Here is a 23,346-nt window from a genome sequence, read left to right on the forward strand (position 1 = left end):
TCATCCTAGACCACAATGTCCAGCCACTTCAGGTTTTGGTAAAATTTCTAGGTTGAATTATGGATAAATATTTGATCGATATTGGAGTTAGTTAAAAAAAAACATGGGTTGGATTTTGAAGAGGGTTTTGATGGGGGTTAAGGAGGAATCCGTTGCTATGTCGCAGAATTGGGAGTATGCATTTTGAGGACTATGGAGTAATGATTTGTTGTAAAATTACCATTTGAATTTCCTTAATACTTTATTTGCACTACACAATTATTTTGCTATACGTCACAACCTTAGAGGTGTGTGTGTGTGTGCGTGTGTGTGTGTGTGTGTGTGTGTGTGTGTGTGTGTGTGTGTGTGTGTGTGTGCGTGTGTGTGTGTGTGTGTGTGTGTGTGTGTGTGTGTGTGTGTGTGTGTGTGTGTGTGTGTGTGTGTGTGTGTGTATGTTTTTGCATGTGCACGCTCGCGAGCAGCAGTCCACTCACAAATCTTCAACAGGTCATCAGGAAAGTGCGATGTCAGTTGCGACTGCAGTTTCACAGCGCAGGAGATAAGAGCATGTCTGTCAAGCATCACTCTGGCAGACAAGTGGCAGGTGCGGGAAAAGCTCATTGCATCGAGTGTATCGCCAGGTCACGCAAAGAAGCTCTGGAATGAGAGTAACAGTCATGAGTTCAGGTGGTGAGCAGGAATGTTCTTCCTAGTGGCAAGGAGGCCGTTTTGTTATCACAGCAGGAAGCAGCTCGGTGACGGCACAGTGAGTTATAGTGTGTACATTGAGTCACTGTGTCTCACTTCACAACATTTCGGAGCAACATTAAAAACTGCCTCACATGAAACCCTCACACACTGATCGTTCATTGGGCAATGCACAGTTGTATTGTACTCGCCACAAAATGTGGAGAGAGTTGAGCATCTTTCAGTCTTGGTGAATGGGCCTCACAGCTCATTACATTTCAATTTCACTTGGACAACTATTTTAAGATGGAATGGCATCAGCAGATTGTCGTACTTTGTCAAAAAGAAATGGTCTATGGCGCATCAAGAATGGTGTGCAGAACTTTACCATTTACAAACCAAATAAATAAACAAATGAAGAAAAAAATCAACTCTGGTGCACCCACCCAAACAAAATAGCGCTTCCACAAGGAAGAGGCTACAGGACAGTGTTTACAAAATCCTCATTAAGGAAGTTGTGAGATAACACACACTCAGCATCACACAAAGTGGAGGGCACACACACACACACACACACACACACACACACACACACACACACACACACACACACACACACACACACACACACACACACACACACACACGCACACACACACAGTAAGCAAAGCAGAGACCACCATATCGGAGATAAGGGACTGAGAGAAAAAGCTGGGAAGGGAGCGTAAAGCACAAAAAGAGAACAACACAACAGAGATGACAAGGTGGACCATACGGGGCCTCTGTCACGCTGCCACTGGACGTTTAGTCCATAGCTGTGCATGAGACTAAATGCTGTGCCAACGGCAAAGCTGCATAAAGCTTTCTGCAGGCACTGTAGAAGATCCAACTTATCACAGAAAAGGTCACCATCGCTTTTAATCGACCTTGACAGCAAAAAAAATATTGATTTTGTTTCTTCTCCATGGCGAGTATTTGGGTTTCTCTTCCGGCAACCATTCGCAGTACACAGACTTTACTCTTTCTATTTTCTATATTGTTGCTCCGAGAGCCTCTTTGCGGCAAGGGCAGCCCAATCTCCAACGCAGACCAGAGACTTGGAGCCACTGCGGGGCTGAAAGACGGACTGGGAAAGGTGGCGGCCGCATCTCAGGCTGATCAGGACAACAATCGGATCATGCATGGTGTACTGGAGAGCCTGAAAGAGCAGTTTGTGCAGACATTCAACCTGTCAGGCTTGGGTCCTCCTCCGCTGCCACCTGGAAGCATACGAGAGGAGCCGCCTGAGTACATGATGGAGCTCTACAATCGCTTTGCCAATGACCGCACATCATTGCCCAGTGCCAGCATCGTTCGCAGCTTCAAGAATGAGGGTACAGGAAGCCTTGTTTACAACTTTCAGATTGTGGTGAATTCATGTACTCTATTTTTTTGTACTGTATTTGTTTTTGGAGCTCGTCGCGATTGGGGGTTGAATAATGGATATCTGAGTGTATCTTTTTTGAACATTCAGTTCAGTTTATTATCCACTGTCAATCATACGTTGGGGTACATCCTCAAAACTCATTTCACTGCTAAAATATTTATTGAACAATTTTTTTCATTGCTTTGCATAACAGCATTTGCACATTCTTGTGGAAATATGATTATTTTTAAATCATTCTAGTGTTCCATACGCAATTGCATTATTTTTTTACTTTTCCTAAATCATTTTATAAAAACTCATCCAAGTAAACCAAGGGTGTCAAACACATTTTTTTTTTTTTTTGCCGCGGGCCACATTTTATTCACGGTTTCATCTCGGCAGCCGTTATTAATTTGGGATGTTTAATACCTCCCCATATATATAGAGCGCACAATAAATTAATGAATAACTAGTTTTCAAAATTGAAGACAAAAATAATGCCTGTTATTGTGGTTTACATGGGACAATTTTGGTTTGGACTTTAACAAGCATCATGGAATTCCACGTTTGTTTTGATTTCACGGGCCGAATAAAATGATGCGGTGGGTCAGATTTGGCTCCCAGGTCTTGACTTTGACACCGGTGAAGTAAACAAAATACAGTTCCATACTAATTTTAAGCAGATTCTTTACTTACAGACAGTGTAGGTGTTCAAATACCTGACATGTTTCGGCGACTACTTCCGACTTCGTCAGAGTTTCGTCAGAGGACCTGTTTCTCTGACGAAACTTTTAAACTTTTAAAGTAAACACTTCGGAAATTGGTTCAATGGGTGGCTGTTATAAGAAATCTGTAGAATTAAGATGACATTTGCATGAGATTATTACACGTTTATTACAAAGGCAAGAGGTTCATATCGAACAAAAATTTCAAAAACTGGATGTTGCATTGTACATGAACTTAAAACTCAGAGGATCAGGGCAATAAAGATGAAAGTGTTCGACAATGTTATTCTTCTTAATGCCCTCCAACCCCTGACACGCACGCACATTTGGCTTTTATTTATATTTAATTTGATTACAAAAAATACAATAATTCGAGCTATGTAAAATTGAAGACCAGTGTACAGTCAAATTCTGATTGTGGTTAACTTTTTCCAGTGTGCTCTTGTGTCTTTTTAATGCTAACACATACAGATAAACATATCCTCCCAATATTTCATTAATTCGTCATGTTTTTGTCGATTCCCCAGATTCCTCTCCAAGCACTGTTGGTGTTGGGGGAGTAAGGTGCCACCCACTGCTCTTCAATGTGTCGGTTCCCCGTCATGAACACATCACCGCAGCCGAGCTCCGTCTCTACACACTCGTCCAGACAGACCGCCACCTGTTTGCCGGCGTCGACCGTAAAGTCACAATCTACGAACTGGTACGTCATGATGAAGAGGACAACAGCACTGATGAGAATTTCGCGAGAGGAGATAACTCCAGGGGCAGAAACGCGCATACGGAGCTGGTGGAGTTGGCGTCCAGACAAGTTTACGGCACTGACGATGGCTGGGAAGCATTCAACCTCACAGCTTCTGTCCAGCGGTGGCGTAAATCAGAGCATGGAACCCCACATCGTCTGGAGGTACACATTGACAGCATGGCTGGAGAAGACACGCCAATGGTCGCAGATCAGGGCAAAAATGGGAATACTGAAGCGGACATGAAGATTGACAATAACTTGAAGGAAAAACACAAGCCCCTGTTGATCGTTTTCTCAAATGACGAAAGCAGCGATCATCGAGATGACAAGCATGACCTGGAAGAGATGATAGACCACGAAACCTTCAACGTCATTCTCCGAAACGATTTGGAGAATGACTTGTGGGGCGAGCTCGAGTCGAGGGGCTACAACAGTAACAGCGAGTCTGAACCGGATGAAGCCGACGTGCTCCAGATGCGCTCGAATCTGATCTACGACACAAGCTCACGCATCCGGAGGAACGCCAAGGGAAACCAGTGCAGGAGACAACCTCTGCATGTGGATTTCAAGGATATCGGATGGGACAGCTGGATCCTGGCGCCCAGCAGTTACGACGCCTACGAGTGTGCTGGAATTTGCTCCTTCCCGCTAACAAAGCACGTCACACCCACCAAACACGCCATCGTCCAAACGCTGGTCAACATCAACAGTCCTCAGAAAACTGCGCGAGCGTGTTGCGTGCCCACCAAGCTGGATCCCATCTCACTCCTGTACCTGGATGACACGGGCGTGGTCACGTATAAACACAAGTATGAAGGCATGGCGGTGGCCGAGTGCGGCTGTAGATAGCTAGCTGGACTCTGAAGGAGCGACATGGAGTCAACAACAAACGAAAGGAGGTCGAGATCGGCAATGTTCGTTGGACTCTCACTCTGTAGAACCGGAAGTGCATATAATCACTTTTTATTAAGTCCTGTGTGGCTGGACTTTGTCCATTGAGACAGAAAAGACTTCTTAGTCGTGAATGGCAGCCGCCAACGCGGTGAGCTCAGAGGCTGCGGTAATCAGGCCGCGCAGCAAGTGTCACGCTCATGTGCCTTTTTTGCCAGCGCGACTCAAAGTTACAACAAGTTCCGAAAGGATGGAACGGAGCACATCCTGCTGCGTATGCAATGTCTGTGGGAACTCGTGGGCCAGAGGTTCCCCCTCCTGCTCCATCCCTCTGACATGTGTTTTCCTCTCCACTTATCTTGGCCCTCGACACTTGAAGCAAACACTAATCAGCTCTTCATGCTCCCTGCCACAGTGAAATGACCTGCTGGAGGCAACCTGACAAGACTTGAACTCTCCAGGCTCGCCTCCTGCAGCCTCCTGATATGTGGGCACCGCCACTGGCCGGGTTATCTATCCCAACCCAGTTTCCCACTTCACATGACTCTTTTCCACTACACACATGCAGACACACACACACACACACACACACACAACGTTGCAGTGATAGCATGGTGTTTGTGGTTGGGGACTATGTCTTGATCAAACTTGGATGTCATTCCACAGGCTGTTTGAGGTGTCTGTATGAGAGATTGAGACCAAACAAGGGGCCGAGGTTGACTGCATTCCGAGGCAACTCATTATGTTAACCGTCTCACCTAGCTGACCTAGCATGTCCGCCTCCTCATCCATCACTTTGATGCAAAATGGGGAGGATATTTATCATATGTGAACTAAAGTCCGGGACGTCTGTGTAAACTCTGTCGTACAGGAGTGGCCAATCGATGAAATGGTTTCTTCAGCCGTCATCTGTAGTTCTTTGAAGGTGTCGGATGTTTTACTTCTCATCCAAGAGGCTTCGTCAGCGAACTAAAATTTTGCTGATAGCTCTGGCCCTACTTATTTCAAACCGATAAACACTTTAAGACAAAAATTAGTGCATCCAAAAATTAGGCTGCCAAATGAAAAATAAAGTAATGTAGTTTATTCAATACATTGTAAAAATGAAGATTGTAAAGAGCAATACAATGGGGAGACTAAACAAATTCTCAAAAAAATACTTTATCAACATCGCAGGGATAATACGAGTGGGCCTCAATCTGCATTACATATGCACCTAAAAGCTAGCAACCACTCATTTGACGACAATGAGTTTAAAATCTTAGTGAAAGAAAATTGATGGTTTTAAAGGGGAGTAAAAGAAGCTATTTTTATAAAACAGCAAAACCCTTCACTAAATCACCATGATGGTGTGCGTTCTGTGTTGAGTGAACGCTGGCGTGTGCGGCTGCCGCTGCTCACCCACAGAAAAACTTATCCCGTGACTGTAAAGTGAAGGTTTTGAAATGTATTATTATTATTATTAATAATAATAATAATTTTGATTGTGTTTAACAACACAATTCTTAGATCGTTACCACATAGGCTTAGTTATGCTGATGAGATGATACCAGAGCAAATGTGGCAATCAGGTCAATCATAGACCATAATCAGTCAGGACAATAGAAGTAATCAGTGTAGCCTCAGGGAATAGTCTTCTGCTCCCCCCAACCTTAGAGCAGGGACCTATCATAGCAGAGGGCTGGCTGGCTGGGATATAGGGCCAGAGCTACCAGGACAATTTTAGTTCGCCGACGAAGCCTTTTGGATGAGAAGCGAAACATCCGACACCTTCAAAGAAGTACAGATGACGGCTGAAGAAACCATTTCATCGATAAAGTCAGGGACGTAAAAAGAAGCGGTCTCGATAAAACCCCAAACAAAAATGTTTTCTTTTGTTATCGGGCTTTTGATACCTATGCTGCTTGTAATAAACACACGACTATTTATTGTTCTAATTTATTCTTTTTTTCAGTGATCGTTGGTTACATTTGAATTTAAAATGACTGTATTTTTCTGGGAAGGTATATTTCAGCTAAAAAGCACTGTTTGAATTGTTACTCCCCCCCCCACCTCCTTGGCAGTTTCTCAAGAATTCAAATCCGATAATTGTAATTGCTTCAAGCGGGTCACACTCATTTTTGTTCCAGGTTTTGGTTTTTCTTGGAGCGCCATGATGACTGTTAACCAAATTTAAAGGTATGCTTCATATCATGATTTGTCCACAACAATTTGATGAATAACTTTTTTGAATCCACTATTTTTCAGTTACTTTCAAAGTGGGATGAATAACAATATATGCTTGTGATGTCTCAATGTTATTCAAAGTTAAAATAATTTTCAATTTTGGTATTTTATCAAGTAAATATGAAGGTTACACTCAAGATTGACGTTTGTGGGCCGCATGAAATGAATTTTGCATCAGTGCTCCAGATTACTCAAAAAGGCATTCGTACCCCAGAACAAAATCAATGAAAAATCTATTCTCACAGTGAATGCGTCTTTAAAGCCTGTTCGCTTTAGGTTAATACAACTTCCTCATAATATTTATTTGTTGCAGTGTCATTTGGCTATTTACAATTCAGATGAGGCTTGATATTTTGAGCGAAAGGGCGTACTTGAGAGTTAAGAATCATCTGGCCTTCTTCTTGTCCGTTGCTTTCTTCATCCAATGATATCAGGGTCAGAGTTCACCCATGGCTTCCAAACAAAGAAGCATGGGAAAGTGATTAGCTGGACTGTTCATGACGAAAATGGATCACGTTTATGCTGCTCACACTGACACTGTGATGGAAAACCTGTTCGTGAGGCTGAGCACTGATAAATTTGATTGATGATGTCTCCTGTGATTGGCTGGCCACCAGTTCCGGGTCATTCCGCCGAACGGGATAGGTTCCAGCATGCCCGTGACCCTTTTGAGGATAAGCGGATGAGAAAATGGATGGATGCAGTGAATGGTTGATGATGGTGTCTAATTGTAAAATCCCGATTGCAATAATGTCTCGCTCTTTTCATGAGGTTGTAAACACAATGAGGTTGTAAATAAAGGATGTGATCCAATTCATTTTATGAAATGCATCGTGCCATCTTTTTGTGATCGTAACAAAGATTCTAACTATGGGAATTAGTCAATTCATGAAGTGTATAGATATTCCGAGATGGAATACGGCAGCAGCATGCTGGTTTACTAGATAGCATGTTTGTATCTAATTTCCAGTGTTTGAAGTTCAAATCTTCTGCGGTGGAATTTTCACGACCTTCCAGTTTTCTTTGGGTATTTCCTCAATCACCAACCTTCCATTTTTTTTTGGTTTTCAAAATTCTAAATTGTGCAGACATGCGAATGTGCGTGTGAATTATAGAGGACCCTATTTTATCATGTGATCGAAAGTAGAAGCGGATCCCATGGTTTTTGGCAGATGGGGATGTGGGCAAAAGTTTTGCATGGTATCTTTTCATCTTTTTTTGAAATGCAGTCACAAATTCACCCCAAAAGCCAAAGCTCTACTTATATTGTGAATGGGAGCAGTAACATCTTAATTTCATATGACAAAACGTTACATGATGTTTTTGTAGGGGGCAGGGGTCGTAGCAATCAGAGGGGGCAGGACACACACACATACACATTTCAAGAGCTTTTGTACTGTGTGCTGCAGTCAAAGTTAAATTGTTTGGCGCAATACAAACAACCGATGTGAAAAGTCTTAGGCTAATCCATCAGATACATTAAGTATGCTTGACCAGATAGAAAGCTGCCTCACTGAATGTGATAAGTGTTGGGAGAGCGACAGACACCTTGTCAATTGTGTCCAAGTGACTTCAAAAAGTAAGTTTAAGAAATGTGATTTATTTGAGCTGTGAGCTTTTTTCTCACTGGTTACATTTAATGAGGACATAAATCAGTAGTGTCATTTGTAGATGAAGGAAGTCACGCACGCAACTGCACGAACAACCATGATGTGCAGATTTGTCATTTTTATTTGCCAATAAATCACTGTAGTCATATATTAATTACCATTAGATAAATCAAATGCAGTCAAACAGAGTAATCCCTCATTCAATATTGATGACCGTATTTTCCGGTTTATAAGGCGCACCCCCAATGGATGGTGTATTTTGAATCTTTTTCCATTATGTAAGGCGCACCTTGAATGAAAATAGTTTTCCAAAAATAATATAGAAATATGTTAAAGTTTTCCAAATACAGGGTGACCCAAAAAGAGGAGTGTGTAAAAGTGATTGACAACTTTGTCAGACAAGTACAGGTTTGCTTGCAATGAAATGGTGGACATTTGGAACACATCTTAGGAAAGCCATAAATTGACTAAATATTGACAGAAATAGCTGAAACTCTGGTGGATGGTCTTCCATAAACTGAATAATGTGTAATTGTAATTTGAAATAAATAGCTTTTTAATGAAAGCCACAATTGAAATCTTCATGGGTACGCAACTTTTTGGGTCACCCTGTATAAGGCACATCACATTATAAGGTATTACAGTGGAGGCTAGGGTGATGTACAACCTCTTTTACGAGGGGAAATGGTGTTGGTGGCTGCTGACAGAAGTTCCCAGACCTGTTGTGGCTCAATATTACTTCACATATGAGGCACACCGGCGTATAAGGTGCAGGGTCATCTTTTGAAGACAATCGAGGCTTTTAGGTGTGCTTTATACACATGAAAATATGGTCGATTAGATTAGATTAAATAAGCCTGCTACTACATATAGGCCACACCAAAAACTGGTTCCACTGCATCCCCGCGAAATAACATGGATAAATGTACCCTATAATGACATGAAATTGGCAGGCAGCACGGGTGGATGACTGATTAGCACGTCTGCCTCGCAGTGCACAGATTGTGGGTTTAAATCTAGTTTTTTTCTGGGTACCCCGGATTCCTCCCAAATTCTCAAAACATGCGTGGCAGGTTAATGGAACATTCGGAATTGTCCTAAGTTGACATTGATTAGTTGCATGTGCCCTGCGATTAGCTGGCCACCAGTTTAGGGGAGCCCTCAGTGAGTGCCCAAAGACATATCCTGGATGGATAGCTGTATGTGTTGATGTACCATACAGCCGTATATACAGTACATGGATATGTCCATTTCTATATTCATTTAAGACAATTTGCCAGCAAACTCTTTTTTTTTTCCTTCATGTCACCTATTGATGAGGAACCAGATTTGGGACACGTTATTGGCAGATACTTAAAACCAAAGACTGCTGACTTAAGTGTCCAAAAAAGTGTTATTGGGACATTTTTCATTCCAATGGTTGTTTGTTTATTATAAACTGTACCACATCAAAGTTAGCTTGGAAAAGCTCACTGTCATCCATGACTCTACAAGACAAGTGGTACGTACAGAAGATAAATTTGTGTATTCACTTAGAGGCAAAAGCTATATGTTCTGGCACGGATGCTGGGCAACCTTGAATTTGATGCCATTTTACAATCTCTTTTCTCATAGCAAATCATGTTAAGTAATGTGCTGCCATGCTAGCATAATAAAAAACGGAGATTCATGCAGTGAAACAATTCTTGTGCGTGCCTGAGCGGTGAGTCACTTCATATTTCATCATTATTTTCAAATAGGGATTTTTTATAATCATTCATTCCAAATTAATGTCGATTGAGGAAGGGACAATGTCTTCTCATCATTTACTTAGGTGTGTGCACCAATGTCATAAACTGCCTCAATTTCCCTCTTGTGTTTCATGGGGTCATCATAACTCCTCTATTTTATGTCACTTGGATTAGATTAGGCTTTACTAAATCTCAAAGTGGAGCAGCCGTATGTATCTGCTGGTAACAAACCGAAATTTACAGTTACTGGCAATTTTTTTCACATATTGGAAACATGTGTTTCATTATTATCGCACAGTAAAGACGGACTGCCCCCAGTCCACACCTGGTTCTCAGTGAAAACATATGATGAGCTATCAAGTAAAACTTTGAACAACACACCTTGGAAGAGCTTCAACGACTGCAAATTCTACTTTGAAATAAACACCCTCATCATATACCTCCTTAACTTTGGTATGTTTGACACAATAAACTTATTTTTATTGGGATGCGTTATCACGATATGCACTCACCAATGAAATCCAAGATCTTCATCAAGCAAATTTGTTTGTACAAAGAAGGCATTCTTTTTTATCATGGATTGTAATGATTGGGGTTTTTGTTCACATTCTTGTAATCATACGATCAGAGTGAGAGCTTTGCGCCGAGATTGCTTGTGTGCCACAAAGGTGCTTTTTGTTTTCAAGAATTCTAAGAAATATCACCATCAAACAAGACACTAAATGAGCTGTCATTTGCGCTTTCCTTCCTCAGGCTCTTCACATACTGTTCACCTCATTCACGCAGCACCTTGTTCTGAGTAATGTGATGACTCAGCGGGTAATCAATTTTGACCCTATGTCATCACACAAGATTTACGTTTTCATTCAAATTGCGCTGATGTCATCTGCAACCACTGGAACGCTGCCGACAGCACATAAAATTCTCAGAAAGAAAAAATATGTGCCTGACCGCTCAGTAGAATGACAGCGGGGAAGATTCGAAGTAAAAATAGTAACAGAGCAGAAGGGCAAAGACTTTTCACAAGGCCTCCTGAGCTAAGTAAAGCTCACTAATTGAATATTTACAGAATGAAGGCGAAATGGAATCTGGCCTTTGTCAGTGAAGCGCCAACTCTCAGGAAATATGATGAAATGGGAAGTGTGTCGTATTTACTCAAATGACAACAAATCGTGGCGAGTGCTCTGCGCCTTTTCTCCTTCTTGTTTGACATATCTGCCGAAACAATTCTCCTCCAATGTCTGCTCTCCGTGCGAGCATTTGTAGAGGATTATAGCCTACGTGATCAATCAAGGTGTGTACCTTCGGGCGAGTAAACAAAGGGAGGAGAGAGGGGACAATGCCCGGCCTCCCATACTGCTCCTCTGACATCATAAAGTGTGGGTGGCAGGCAGTCGACGTGTATCTCGCCTTGAATTTGTGGGGCCCAGCGACATGACTCGCCCTGACTCTGACGTCGGCCCTGTAATGATCGTTTCCGCTTTGGCTCAGGTTTTTATCAAGCCATCTCCCGCTACTACCACCACCCAGGACTCTGCTCTTGCTTTCTCCTCCTTTCCCAAAGCAAAAATTGGCTTGCTGGCTGATCGCGTGGGTCCCCGTACGACACGTTCAGACATCTTTGAACAATTTGTGTTGTGAAATGTTGGAGAACCTCCTGAACAAGTCAGAAATAGAACACAGATGCTGACGCTGTTATGCAACAGGTGAAACTCCACTCACGTTTTTTCCGGGATACAGCAATTCTTGTAAAAAAGTCACATCAAACCTCCAAAAAAAGGTGGCATGATGCCATTAACGCATTCACTGCCATTCCCGGATTTATACGGACATTGAAAATATGACGTGGAGCGCCATTCCCGAATTTGTTCAGGTTTTGCTTTTTCTTTAGGGTGCCGATAAAAGGCTGGTCATGCCGCTGGTAATGTTTTTTTCCCTTCCACGAGGGGGCAGCATTTACCTTTTGGACAGCCACTCTCACTTGCACCTCATATTACTCCATACCCATATAACTTGGGAATTAAGTCTTTTTTTCTGATTCAAGAAGAGAGTCAAATGTTTCTCACACTGCATTGAATGTTGATGTAGTCCTAAAACTCAATATTCTGTGGGTTCTGCAATTTGAGTGAAAATGACAAAAACCCTGGCAATGGAATGGAGACATTTTTGACATAGCCCGGCAGCGAATTAGTTAATAACCTTTAGAAAAAAAGAAGTATTTTGCATTTAAAGTATATGAGTGACAAAATGAATCAAATGAGAAAAAGAAAAAAAACAGCGACATGTCAGGTGATTTCTCATCTCTTGTACATATGCTTTTGTTTTCTTAATCTGGTCCCCTTGGGTCCATCACAAAGCGAACAGAAGACCACAGGGGTGCAGAAATGTGAGCTGGAGTCTCGGTTCTGCTCCCATGCTTTTACGGGCTTATCAAGTGCATCAGAAAGTGGAAACAGCTGTGGCGTTGGAAGAAAAAAAAACGGGAACTTTTACTTGAAATAATTACAGTTTATATCATAAAAAGTTCACAGAATTTGGATATTGGCGTTGCACAATAAACAATAAAAATTAACATTTTACTTAGCAATACATCAATGCAAAATATATACATTACAACAGTTCTCACAAAGCATTTGGGTGGTACACTGAGAGTTGAATTTCAACTTGTGAACTCAACACAAAAGATGTACCAGGTTGGACACCACCGGTCCTGCTTTTACATTCATGTCGGGATATTTTATATTGTTGCCCCCCCCCCAAAAAAAAAAAAAAATCTGCATTTGATTTTGTACCATGATTGAAGCTGCCAGCAAAGATTGGCCGTGTTGTCAGGGACTGATCAGTCAAATGGCAGATTCCACAATGTGTAATTCATTTCAACTGGCGGATGCGCAGATAGACATTTTCAAATCTCACAACCCAAAAAGTGAATGATGAAACTTCAATGTACCCTCAATCCTTGCTGTATGTGCCAAAGAGGTGGTCCCAATGGGTGAAATAGGGCGCAAAGTTAACATTGTGCCGCTGATGATGAATGTGGTGGTGGGAGGCTCCGCCGAAAAATGGCAGCAGTCTGTGCAGAGCCCAGGGCAGTTTGTAGCCACAGTGGTCGTCCACTGCCAGCCAGGTGTTGAATATGTGGAAGACGACCTCACTGAGAGGGTGACAGTTCACCAAGCAGACACTAATCTGTGCTAGCAGTAGCAGGGAGAGCAACTCGGAGATGCTGGCATCTTGGGCCTGCAAGGCGAAGGGTACCCGGTGCTGGTGGTGCTCTCGGTGGACATTGCGATAGAGCCACGGGATTCTGAAAAGAAGCAAACAGACAATTGTCAGTCAGGAATCGCAATCACCTTATGTGCCCCATGTGTGTGTATGTGTATGTACTATCGCTAAAATACATGACCAAATATTTTGTTTTTATGGCTCTCTTAGTCAAAATGATTAGCAACCCCTGCCTTAGAGGAACACGAGGTTTGTACTAAACTTGAAAGTTCTAACATGAATTTTATGAACGGTGCACATATTTCTTCCTCTCACCTACGGATTATCTCCATTCGGGTCATGGCTAACCAGGAGTTGATCCAAGTTAACTCATCAAAATTATCATTCACACTGATGGACAATTTAAGGTCATCAATAAAACCTAAATTGCATGTTTTTGGAATGTGAAAACAAAAAGAACAAATAAATAAAAAATGACTCCAGTAAGACAGAAAATTAAAACTTCACCCAGGTAGGGCAGAAAAAGGCAGAAACCCAAAGCTTAGAAGTGCAAAATTGACGTGCTAACCTGACTTGTAAAGCATGCTGCTGTTTCATAGTAATAACGCCGAAACGCATGAAAAATAACTGGCGTTGAATCATGTGATTTTTAGGAGAAAAAAAATCTGGCAATTATTTTTTCTGACTGAAGCATTGTGACAGATGGCTTTCCTCTTAAAACATTTGAGTTTTCCCTGATTACAGTAAGCATTCCACCATTGAGAAGTACTGCATACACAAGGAATGTAAACAAAAATGATCACCTCTCTCTTATTTGTTGGTCTTATAGTCATTTTACAGTCATGAAACAACTTTTTGGGGTATTACAATAAAAAAGTTGGACAATCAGCTGTTTGCTTTTCATTCTTGCAGTCTGTGATTTATTTTTTACTGCTTAGTTGAGTCAATAAAAAAATTGCTTGAGACTATTGGCTCCAACGCCTCTTCCGTTTCGCTCAGTTGCTTTTTGGAGCTCTATTTAGGTTGCGTAAAAACATCAGGGAAAGAAAACATGCAAAGCCAAAACAATTAAAATAAAGTCATAAATCAAGTACTAGAACCCTGATCAATGAATCACAGAACATAAATTACGAGTAACAAAAAACGACCCGGGGATTTTCCATTACCAGTGTGTAACTTTAAATCAGGGATGAGCAACTGGTGGTGGCTTACAACCACACTTGGATTGAACAATGATTTTTAAAATAAAAATGTTTACCGAGCTGAGCAGTTAAGTTGTAACAACATGACTCACCACTAGATGGCAGAGCTTCTGATCACACGCTTGCAACACTGAAAGACTGTATTTGGTCATCAGAGAAGAGGTTTTATCACAATGCTTAACCCAATTCACACCGATGGATTAAATCAAGGGCGTCAAATTCATTTTTTGCCGCGGGCCACATTGTAGTTACCGTTTCCTCTTGAGAGCCGTAATGAATTTGGGGAAGCCATTAGAATGTTTCACCCCCCCCCCCCCCCCACACACACACATATTACATATAGTGTGCACAATAAGTTAATGAATTACTATTTTGACATTTGAAGTCAAAAATAATGACTGTTGTTGTGGTTTATAGGGGACAATTTGAAATGTTGATTCAGACTTTAGCAAACATCTTGTAATTTCATTACGTTTTATTTGCATCCGTAGGCCTAATAAAATGATGCGGCGGGACAGATTTGGCCCCCAGGTCTTGACTTTGACACTGTGGATTAAATAGTGACTCTGGTGTAAATTTTTTAGCGAGTGGTGCGAAGCTCAGAAGATTCTTTTCAAATGAGATGAATCGAAAGAAAGAGCTTGCTCTGATTCAATTGGCTGCCTCTGAAATTGCTGGTGTCTCCTTGGCGTCATCCTTCGGTGTCTGAAGCCCTCAGGTGGCCACACCAAGTCGACATTTCTGAGGCTTGACTGTTGAATGACCATTGAGGCTTTGGCTGGAGGACATCTTTATCTGATGTGAGGACACCATAAGGTTTCACGGGAAACACCTCGCCCTCCTTTTGGAGGCATGGAAATCTCATTCTCTCATTGACCAGAGCAGATATGTGGTCTGCTTCGCTCACTAACAGGATGTTCTCAACGCCATGGGGTGTCAGCAGCAGGTTGCAACAGAGTTATAGAGAGACTCAAAGAGTCCCAGAAAGATGTAGAAATGGATGCTCTTTGGTCACATCTCATGCTGAAGACTGCTACATGGTGAACAATGCCCTGAGAAACCAAATTGTGAATGCCACTCAACTCCAGGCACGTTTGTGTCACGTCAGACCATACGAAACAGTGGACACCAGTGTGGCCAGCGTACTAGATGACCGGCAAGGGTACATGACCACCTATTATGGTGATATCAAGGGGGAGAGCGATGCATCGGCCACTGTTATCACCAGACAAGCTTTTGGTGCTGCTGGTGGTGGTGATGGTGTTATATTGTAGCCACCTGAGTAGCATTAGAAATTCAGTGATTGATATGAATCACAGGGGCCAAATTTCACCTTCATGGATGACAATGCTCCAGCTCATTTAGGTAGCGTCATCTGTTGCACACTGGTGTACCGCAAATGCAATGGCCTGAGATTTCTCCAGACTTAAATCCACTTGAAAACCTCTGGGAGCAGCTGAGTTGCTGTGCCGAGCCTCACAATTCTGCACTGCGGAACCTCAATGACCCGAAGGCTCTTGTTAAAGAAGAGTTGGATGCCAGGCCTCATCAGTCAAAAAGTAGACTGGTAAATAGCACGACACGGACGTCTTTGTCAACCTATAATTGATGTTCAAGGCCACATGGCATCTTGTTAAAACGTCTACACGTTTTAACACACACACGTTCCTTGTGGTGTATCCATCAATGCATATATATGAGGATTAAGCGGCTTGGAAAATGAATAAATTGAAAATTAGCTGTTGTCAACTGAACCGAACAGTTACTCAAAACTTCAGCAATATTTAGTCAAATGTTCAATCAAATGTTGCACTTACTTTCCACACGGACTGTTTTACAAACATCCTATATGCAAAAATCAAGCATTTCAAACTGTATTTTCAGATATTGGAGAACATAGTGTTTACGTTTGTTTATACTGTATTCAGAGTGCGGGACGCACTAATCTGTGGCTGGAACGATGAGAGGATGTAGAGACGTTATTTTGCTCACCTGTGCAGGCAGAGGTGCCAAAAGAAAAAGAGCGTGTCGAATAGCAAAAAACAGGCAAACACGTCGGCGAAAAGCTGCCAGCTGGTCGGAGACCAATCGGGGAGTTGAGGGGGACTCCTCGATATCTGGAGAAGCGCGCTGGCGGGCAGCAAAACGGTCAGGTATTGGGCCGCGATTTTCCACAGACACTTCAACCAAGCGCGCAGAGGCGGCGGCGGCTTGTTTGCTGAGATCTTCCACGCGCGGATCCGCTGACTGACTCCGGCCAGGAGGTCCAGGAGCAGGAAAGGTGCGCAAAACGTGACGTGGGTCAGGAAAGCGCACAAGGCGGGCAGGTAAGGGGAGAGCAGAACACTATCGTGTTCACTCCTCACGTAGTCCCACAGGCTTTGGAGCATCGGCTCACATGACTCTCCACGCTGAGTGAAAGGTGCGCTCATCACGATCTCGCGATGTCTATCGACATCCTTGTACGCGTTGTCCTAATAAATACTTGGAGTGGCTTTCACTTGGAAGTGAACGCAAATGATTTGTCTCAGTCGTCAGTCTATACCACGCCTTCAGTCAAAATCCTCGATGACTATCCCTTTAAAAAGCACATTGCGTTTCGTGTTTCGGTTTCTCAACATCAGTTTCCAAAAGGAGGGGGGTGCCGCGCACTTTCCCAAAGTATTACACTTTTCAGTTTTCCATCCCACGTCGTTGGAGGAGGGGCGCCACACTGCTGCCCCTGAAAAAGACCCATAAAAGTACAACTCTCGGAGAGATGGTTTGAATGTTGTGACTCAAGAAACACATTTGAAAGCACTTTGAGAACCCCAAATTAAGTAAATATTTTCTACAAGCAGGTGTAATAGGCCCACTACAAAGATGTAAACCTGATGATCGTAAAATAGTTCTTATTACAATAAACAGCTTACTTATAGAGCATTTAAATGATAATGAATAATGGCGGATGGATATTATTCAATACTCGAGACCAGCGATACTGTGATGTAATTTTCATTCGACAGCAAGTGGCAAAATAGATGTTTTAAAATGCGTTACATGAAAACCATAGCTAAAAAAAATCACGATAGACAAATTGTGACATTTTTACCACTTAAAGGACAACCGATGTCTCCGGACAAGTTGTGTCCATAATTTGTAAAATGGCTTCAAATGATTTCGACTGAGCGTATTTTACAAAGATTCCACTGCATATAGCTATATTTTACGTTTTAAGACTCACAGTGAATATTCAGGAAGTCGTTTTCGAGTTGGTGACGAGTCCATTCGTGACGTCACTGAAGGCACGCCCCTGACCGAAAAAAGACACATTGCAGCAGTCCTTCCATCACGTCAATGTATTTTGCTGTTGTTTGGTCTGAAAACCTTGTGTTGCACCAAAAAGTCGCCAGAAGAGGGCAACCAAGCATGGAAGGAATTTATCAGCCTGTGGAAACAGGCTGATTAATTCCTCACAGGAGCTTGGACGCCATTTTCTGCCTCTTTTTGGGTGATACATTTCCCCAAATGTTGCCTCAAAATGGCACGGAATAAATTCTTTAATCGATTGCAAACATGTATGCTTTCCTCTTCAGAACTATTTGAATCATATTCATATCTGGATGTGTAACAAGAAAGCATATTATCCAAATCTGAAGCCATTGTTTTGATTTTCCAGCAATGCAAGACGTCTTGGCGTGACATCACGAACTGGGGGCGGGACTTTCTGAAAATGCCCAATTCGCAGCTCAATTTTTTTGCAGATTTTGGACACTTTAAGTCATTTTTATTGGTGTTTTGCATTTGAATAAAAATATCATACTGCGTGTTTTGGGTATTTTAGATGCTATGAAACGTTTTTCTGATGTCAGTTAGGAAACAAAAAACTGATGTCGGTTGTCCTTTAAATTGCCAAAAGTAGTAAAACACCTTTACTATTTTATTGATGGTATTCATTTATGAGAAGAGATTTAAGATGGAAACAATTCATGACATGAATTAGGAAACATAAGTCGGCAACACTTTTGCAACTCTTTCCTACTCTTCACATTTTAATCACCTCTAAACCAGAAAATCACAATGTCCCCCCACACCGGTTTGCACAGGGCCTTAATCGACTCATGTGGTTCTTTAGCGATATGTTGTGCACTTTTGGGTACTTTGTTTGGTCTGAAAACTTCGTTTTGATGGCGAAATTAGAAGGAAAACACATAAATAACGCAATGGTGAATCGTTGTGTGTTGCGCCAAGACAACGAGACTATTTGATATTCGCTGACAAAAATTCCCAGGAGACAAATCAGCCCATTTCCACGGAGCTTTGTCGCCACCTTCTGCATTTTTTGGGGGCTACATTTCTGTCCAGATGCCTCAAAATGACACGGAATAACTTCTTTAATCGATTGGAAACATTTATGCTTTCCTCTTCAGAACTATTTGAATCATATTCATAACTGGATGAGTAACAAGAAAGCATCTTCTCCGAATCTGAAGCCATTGTTTTGATTCTCGAGCAAGGAACGACATCTTGCCGTGATGTCATGAACAAGAGGGCGGGACCTTCTGAAACTGGCCATTTCCGGTTTCATTTTGAAGTAGTTTTTGGACACTTTAAGTCATTTTTATTGGTGTTTTTCATTTGACTAAAAATATCAGCCTGCATGTTTTAGATGTTTTTCTGATTTCAGTTAGGAAACAAAAACATGGTGTCGGTTGTCGTTTAAGGATCACCAGTAGAGAGCGGAGGCAGTAACACACATTACGAGTAACGACAACAGCAGTTGCAATGGGCCACGCTCCAATTGTCCTTAATTGCTTGCATCTGTGCTCACTGTGATAGATTTGCTTTCAAAATTAAATTTTATTTATTTTTTTTCAGAAAATATGACTACTATAAACATTTCATTGGTGATTCTATATTCTCACCCTTCCGTATGGTCCATGAGTATTTAGAGAATGACAGAGCTTTTAATTTTACATGTAGGTGCAATGTTGTATTTGAAAAAAAACAAAAACAGATTTCACAGAAAAAGACTACTTTTAGCTAGAAAATGCATTTCATGGGAAAACAAATATGGAATGGTGTGGAGTGATACTAAAAGATGCAGAATGGCAAAGAATAATTCCATAGAATGGAAAGATTGGTGAAAAGATCTAAAGAGGTTAGGTGCAAATGTGCACTTTGGTGGTGAAAAACGAAAAACATTAAACGCTCTGGAATGACATTGAAAGATGTGGAATGATGTTAAACATTGTTGAAAATTTGAATTGAAAAAAATAAATAACATGGCGCCAAGGTTTGGAATATGTTGAAGATGGAATGGTGAGAATAAATTTCAGAATTGCAAAAAGAGCATTCACACAATTAAATGTAGTTATTTTATGCGGAGTACATTCCTTTTCAAGAGCTCAATTAAATCTGGACAAGTGACTCACAAGAAGTCAATTGACCAAGTGGATTTTCTTGTAACTTTAAAGCAAAAATAAGAAGTCCATAGCAAAAGTGAGGTAATGATTATCATCATCATTCAGCTGTAAGAAGTGCACACACGGGAAAAAAATATTAACCTAAATTATATCAAAATCAATCATTTGGTGCATATTTCATTATATTATTTTTTTAAATGAAGCTGTTATCAGCATCGGGAGACCACAGAGGTAGCTCGCTGAGGTAGATGATTGCAGAAAATCTCCTACAAGTCTATACAACTTTATTAGAAGTCGGGAATACTACGGAGGAGGCCATGTCATCACAAAAAAAACTTCGAATCAAATGATGCCTCTATGAATGGAAGAGTGTGAACAACAAGGAAGCCTGATATGTTGTGGCAAGAAAACGTCTAAAGCTTACAATATTAGGGAATCAGATTCTTTGGATTGATGTAACCACGAAAAACGTCACAGAAAATCATATATAGAGAAAATATGGAGAAAGGAAACAAACTGTTACCGATTCAACTCCACAAGTTGTCCAACATGGTAAAGCCAATGTTGTGGCGCTGTTATAAAGGTCCATATTGGTTCACTGAATGGTCTTGGTGGTATTCATTCACTAAAAGTAATGCAAATCACCAGTTGCTTCTCTGCTCACAGTCAGCCAATGCTTCAAACTTACCGATCACAACCCATTGAGAAAACGAATGGAAATGTCCTATCAATATAAATCTGACTCCTATAAATCTAACTATGACGGATCTAATCTCAGTTGAGCATAAGAGCACTGACTGAACATGGAAGTGAAGGGATCGGACAGAAGTGACGCCCCCACCCTCAACTGACAAACGTTACTCAGTTTCTGGTGAAATGCTTTCGATCCAGACAGGACTTGTCGACGTGTTTCAGGTAGCTTTGAAAAAGATTGCTATTTATTTGTGTCACCCCGGCCAAACATTTTGTTAGCATATGATGTCAATAAGACTCTGTCATTTTCGAAATACAGTACTTCTGGACAAAATGGTTGAACAAAATTTATATTAGCTCAGATCACACAAATATTTTTAAGTATTCAAATATTTGGTGAACTGGAACACACACACACACACCCTCATGTAGACTTGGTTTGGATGGGAACAAACACTCAATGTCTGTCGGTGCCAGAAGCCTTGTGTCTGTCCACAAAAATACATCAACATTTGAGGCTCAAGCAAAAATCCTGGGACGCCTGCTTCACTCAGTTCAAACTTGGAGTGTCTCAATGATGCACATGTCAAAAGAAAGGTGGATATCTCAATTAACATGAAAGAAGAGGTTTACACACAGTGTGCTGTACACTCCTGCCGAAAGTGTGTTTTCGAGAATCAAAAGAAGTTAATTTTATTTTTAAATAGAGAGGAGAAAAAAAAAGACTAAAGATGCTAGCGATGACAGATTTGGCCAATTCAAAATGCTTGTCCTATGAAGGTCCTATGAACTTTGAGGCGTCAGATTTCCGGATGTCATGCATGGGTTCTGGTCGATTTCATGATTCATGAGCAATGATCAGTAGATGCTACTCACTGCTAAATGAGACGGAGAAACTTGACACATGAAACGAGTGTAATAACTTTTTGAATGAAATGGGTGAATCATTAACTCATTCACTACCATGCCCAAATTTATACGGGGGATTGAAAATATGACGTGGAGCACCACTCCCGAATTTGTTCAGGTTTTGGTTTTTCTTGAGGTGCAGGTGCCGAGAAAGCGCTGGTGAGGCCTTCCTTGTGTGTTCTACATACTTGGCAATAAAGATGATTCTGATTCTGATTCTGATTCTATGGCAATGTTTTTTCCCTTCCACAAGGAGGCTGCATTTGCCTTTTGTACAGCCGTCCCTTCTTGCACCTCATGTTACCCTGGACCCATATTACCTAGGAAAATTCTTTTTTTCTGATGAAAGAAGAGAGTCTAAGGTTTCTAACTCTGTATTGAATGTATACGTAGTACTAAAACTCAATCTGTTGCACGTCTGGCAGTAAATGAGTTAAGTATGGAGCCTGTATTAATTAAAAATAAGACTTTGAACAAAAATAATCAACTTCACTTGAACGTTTGGATTTCCAATACCTTTAGTTGACATAGAACGTGACTGTATGATTTCCTCAACCCATCACCTCATTTGTCATTTTACAAGAGCATGACAAAACTGCCAAGAAGTAATAATATTTGTTGTAACCGGGTTAAAAGCGTTGGAAAAAAAATATGTCAAGTGATTATTGCAGAGCCACACAGCTGTGTTCTTTGTTTGCTAAATAAAATGAGTGCACTTAAGGTGCAGAAATAACCCCACGCCTCACCCCAACCTGATACCTCTTAAAACCTTTGCACCAGCAATGATGCCACGTATGCCCAGAAAGTGCCATATTCTGACATTTTACATACCTTGTCAATACCTAGGCTTTTTTTTTTCTTTTTAAAGGACCCTGGCCGGGCAGCGTGTCTTTGGGCTGGAGGACAAAATTGCCTGGCACAGTTTTGAGTCTTAGTCCTCCAGCATCAAGTCCAGCACCCCACCTCACTGGGTTGTCCTCTTGGTCGCAATATACCTTCCTCGCTAATCCACATCCAAGATCTGCTCTCCCACTAGATCCAGAGCTGCGGGGGCCTTGAGTGAGCTGCCAGAAGAGTCCATGAACATTTGGGGTATGTCGTTCCCAAAGTAGATTTTGCTATTGGCTGCGATGGCCTTGTACTTCATCAGCTGCAAATATTCAGGTGTTAACTTCAACTGCAACAGAGGAAACGCATTGAAAATGGCAAATCTGTAAACTTGAGTTCGTGTTCCCCCTTGGTGTGTTTTGTTTAGTTAGGTGGGAATTCAGGAACTTTAAAAAATAAAGTGATAAAGTGAAATAAAGGGGGCCAAATCTCAAAATTGACGGGGCCTGATTTAATTCGATTGCCTAAGTATAAAAAAACTGTTTGAGATAAACCAAAATGCATTCATTGGAGCATGATATTTCTAAATTGCAAATGAAAACCATTATTTGAGTCTAATATATTTTTATATATAAACAATTTTAATTCAAGTCAAAGAATTGATTCATACATAAACATTTTCCATTTTCTTTAGTTACTGCACAATCAATCCCATACTACAGTAAAGTCTCGTTATATCGATATCAGTTATAACGATAGTCCTGCTTATTACGATACTATTTCTATGAACGCAAGGAGAAAATTTACATGCCGCAGGATCGGATATATCGATAGTCCGGTTATATCGATATTTTTTCCGACTCCCGAGAATATCGATATAACGAGACTTTACTGTATTTTGATATTCTACAGTATTACAGAAAATACAGAGAACAGACTTAGCATATTTCTTAATAGTGTCTACTGAATTTTTTTTTTTTTTGCTTTGAAGATTTCCAATGGGCTGCAATAGCTCTGACATCATTCCTATTAGCCACTAAATTTGCAACATGAACAGCAGTTTGCTGCAACTAATTGTCACTATGC

General features: G+C 41.3%; 3 protein-coding genes across 5 annotated transcripts in view; 1 reads left to right on the forward strand and 2 right to left on the reverse strand.

The window, feature by feature from the left end:
* The first annotated feature begins 1,417 nt into the window (after nucleotides 1-1,417).
* On the forward strand, nucleotides 1,418-7,444 carry bmp10 (bone morphogenetic protein 10). Its single transcript, XM_088994863.1, has 2 exons — nucleotides 1,418-2,039; nucleotides 3,324-7,444. The coding sequence occupies exons 1-2, from the start codon at nucleotides 1,631-1,633 to the stop codon at nucleotides 4,388-4,390; spliced, it is 1,476 nt and encodes a 491-aa protein (XP_088850989.1). The 5' UTR covers nucleotides 1,418-1,630; the 3' UTR covers nucleotides 4,391-7,444.
* Nucleotides 7,445-11,711: 4,267 nt separating this feature from the next.
* On the reverse strand, nucleotides 11,712-17,035 carry LOC148899541 (cholesterol 25-hydroxylase-like). Its single transcript, XM_088994864.1, has 2 exons — nucleotides 16,418-17,035; nucleotides 11,712-13,305 (listed from the first exon to the last, which is right to left on the reverse strand). The coding sequence occupies exons 1-2, from the start codon at nucleotides 16,855-16,857 to the stop codon at nucleotides 12,951-12,953; spliced, it is 795 nt and encodes a 264-aa protein (XP_088850990.1). The 5' UTR covers nucleotides 16,858-17,035; the 3' UTR covers nucleotides 11,712-12,950.
* A 1,056-nt stretch (nucleotides 17,036-18,091) lies between these two features.
* LOC148899542 (erlin-2-like) overlaps nucleotides 18,092-23,346 on the reverse strand; it is a 32,043-nt gene continuing 26,788 nt past the window's right edge. Inside the window, exon 12 of one of the 3 annotated variants that reach the window (XM_088994870.1) lies at nucleotides 18,092-22,609. In XM_088994870.1, coding sequence (XP_088850996.1) covers nucleotides 22,436-22,609 — 174 coding nt within the window. In that variant the 3' untranslated portion in view covers nucleotides 18,092-22,435. The remainder of the gene's footprint in view (nucleotides 22,610-23,346) is intronic. The other 2 variants (XM_088994868.1, XM_088994867.1) reach the window with 2 other exon arrangements.

The sequence above is a fragment of the Hippocampus bargibanti genome, linkage group LG04 (genome assembly GCF_051943395.1).
Source record: "Hippocampus bargibanti isolate YZ-2025 linkage group LG04, ASM5194339v1, whole genome shotgun sequence".
Taxonomy (NCBI): domain Eukaryota; kingdom Metazoa; phylum Chordata; class Actinopteri; order Syngnathiformes; family Syngnathidae; genus Hippocampus; species Hippocampus bargibanti.

Bases quoted from the DNA above. Each gene is read 5' to 3' on its own strand.
- bmp10 (XM_088994863.1), top strand. From the start codon at position 1,631: ATGGCGAGTATTTGGGTTTCTCTTCCGGCAACCATTCGCAGTACACAG. The intron at 2,040-3,323 runs GTACAGGAAGCC...TCGATTCCCCAG, and splicing joins TCGCAGCTTCAAGAATGAGG to ATTCCTCTCCAAGCACTGTT.
- LOC148899541 (XM_088994864.1), bottom strand. From the start codon at position 16,857: ATGAGCGCACCTTTCACTCAGCGTGGAGAGTCATGTGAGCCGATGCTC. The intron at 13,306-16,417 runs GTGAGCAAAATA...GCTTCTTTTCAG, and splicing joins TGGCACCTCTGCCTGCACAG to AATCCCGTGGCTCTATCGCA.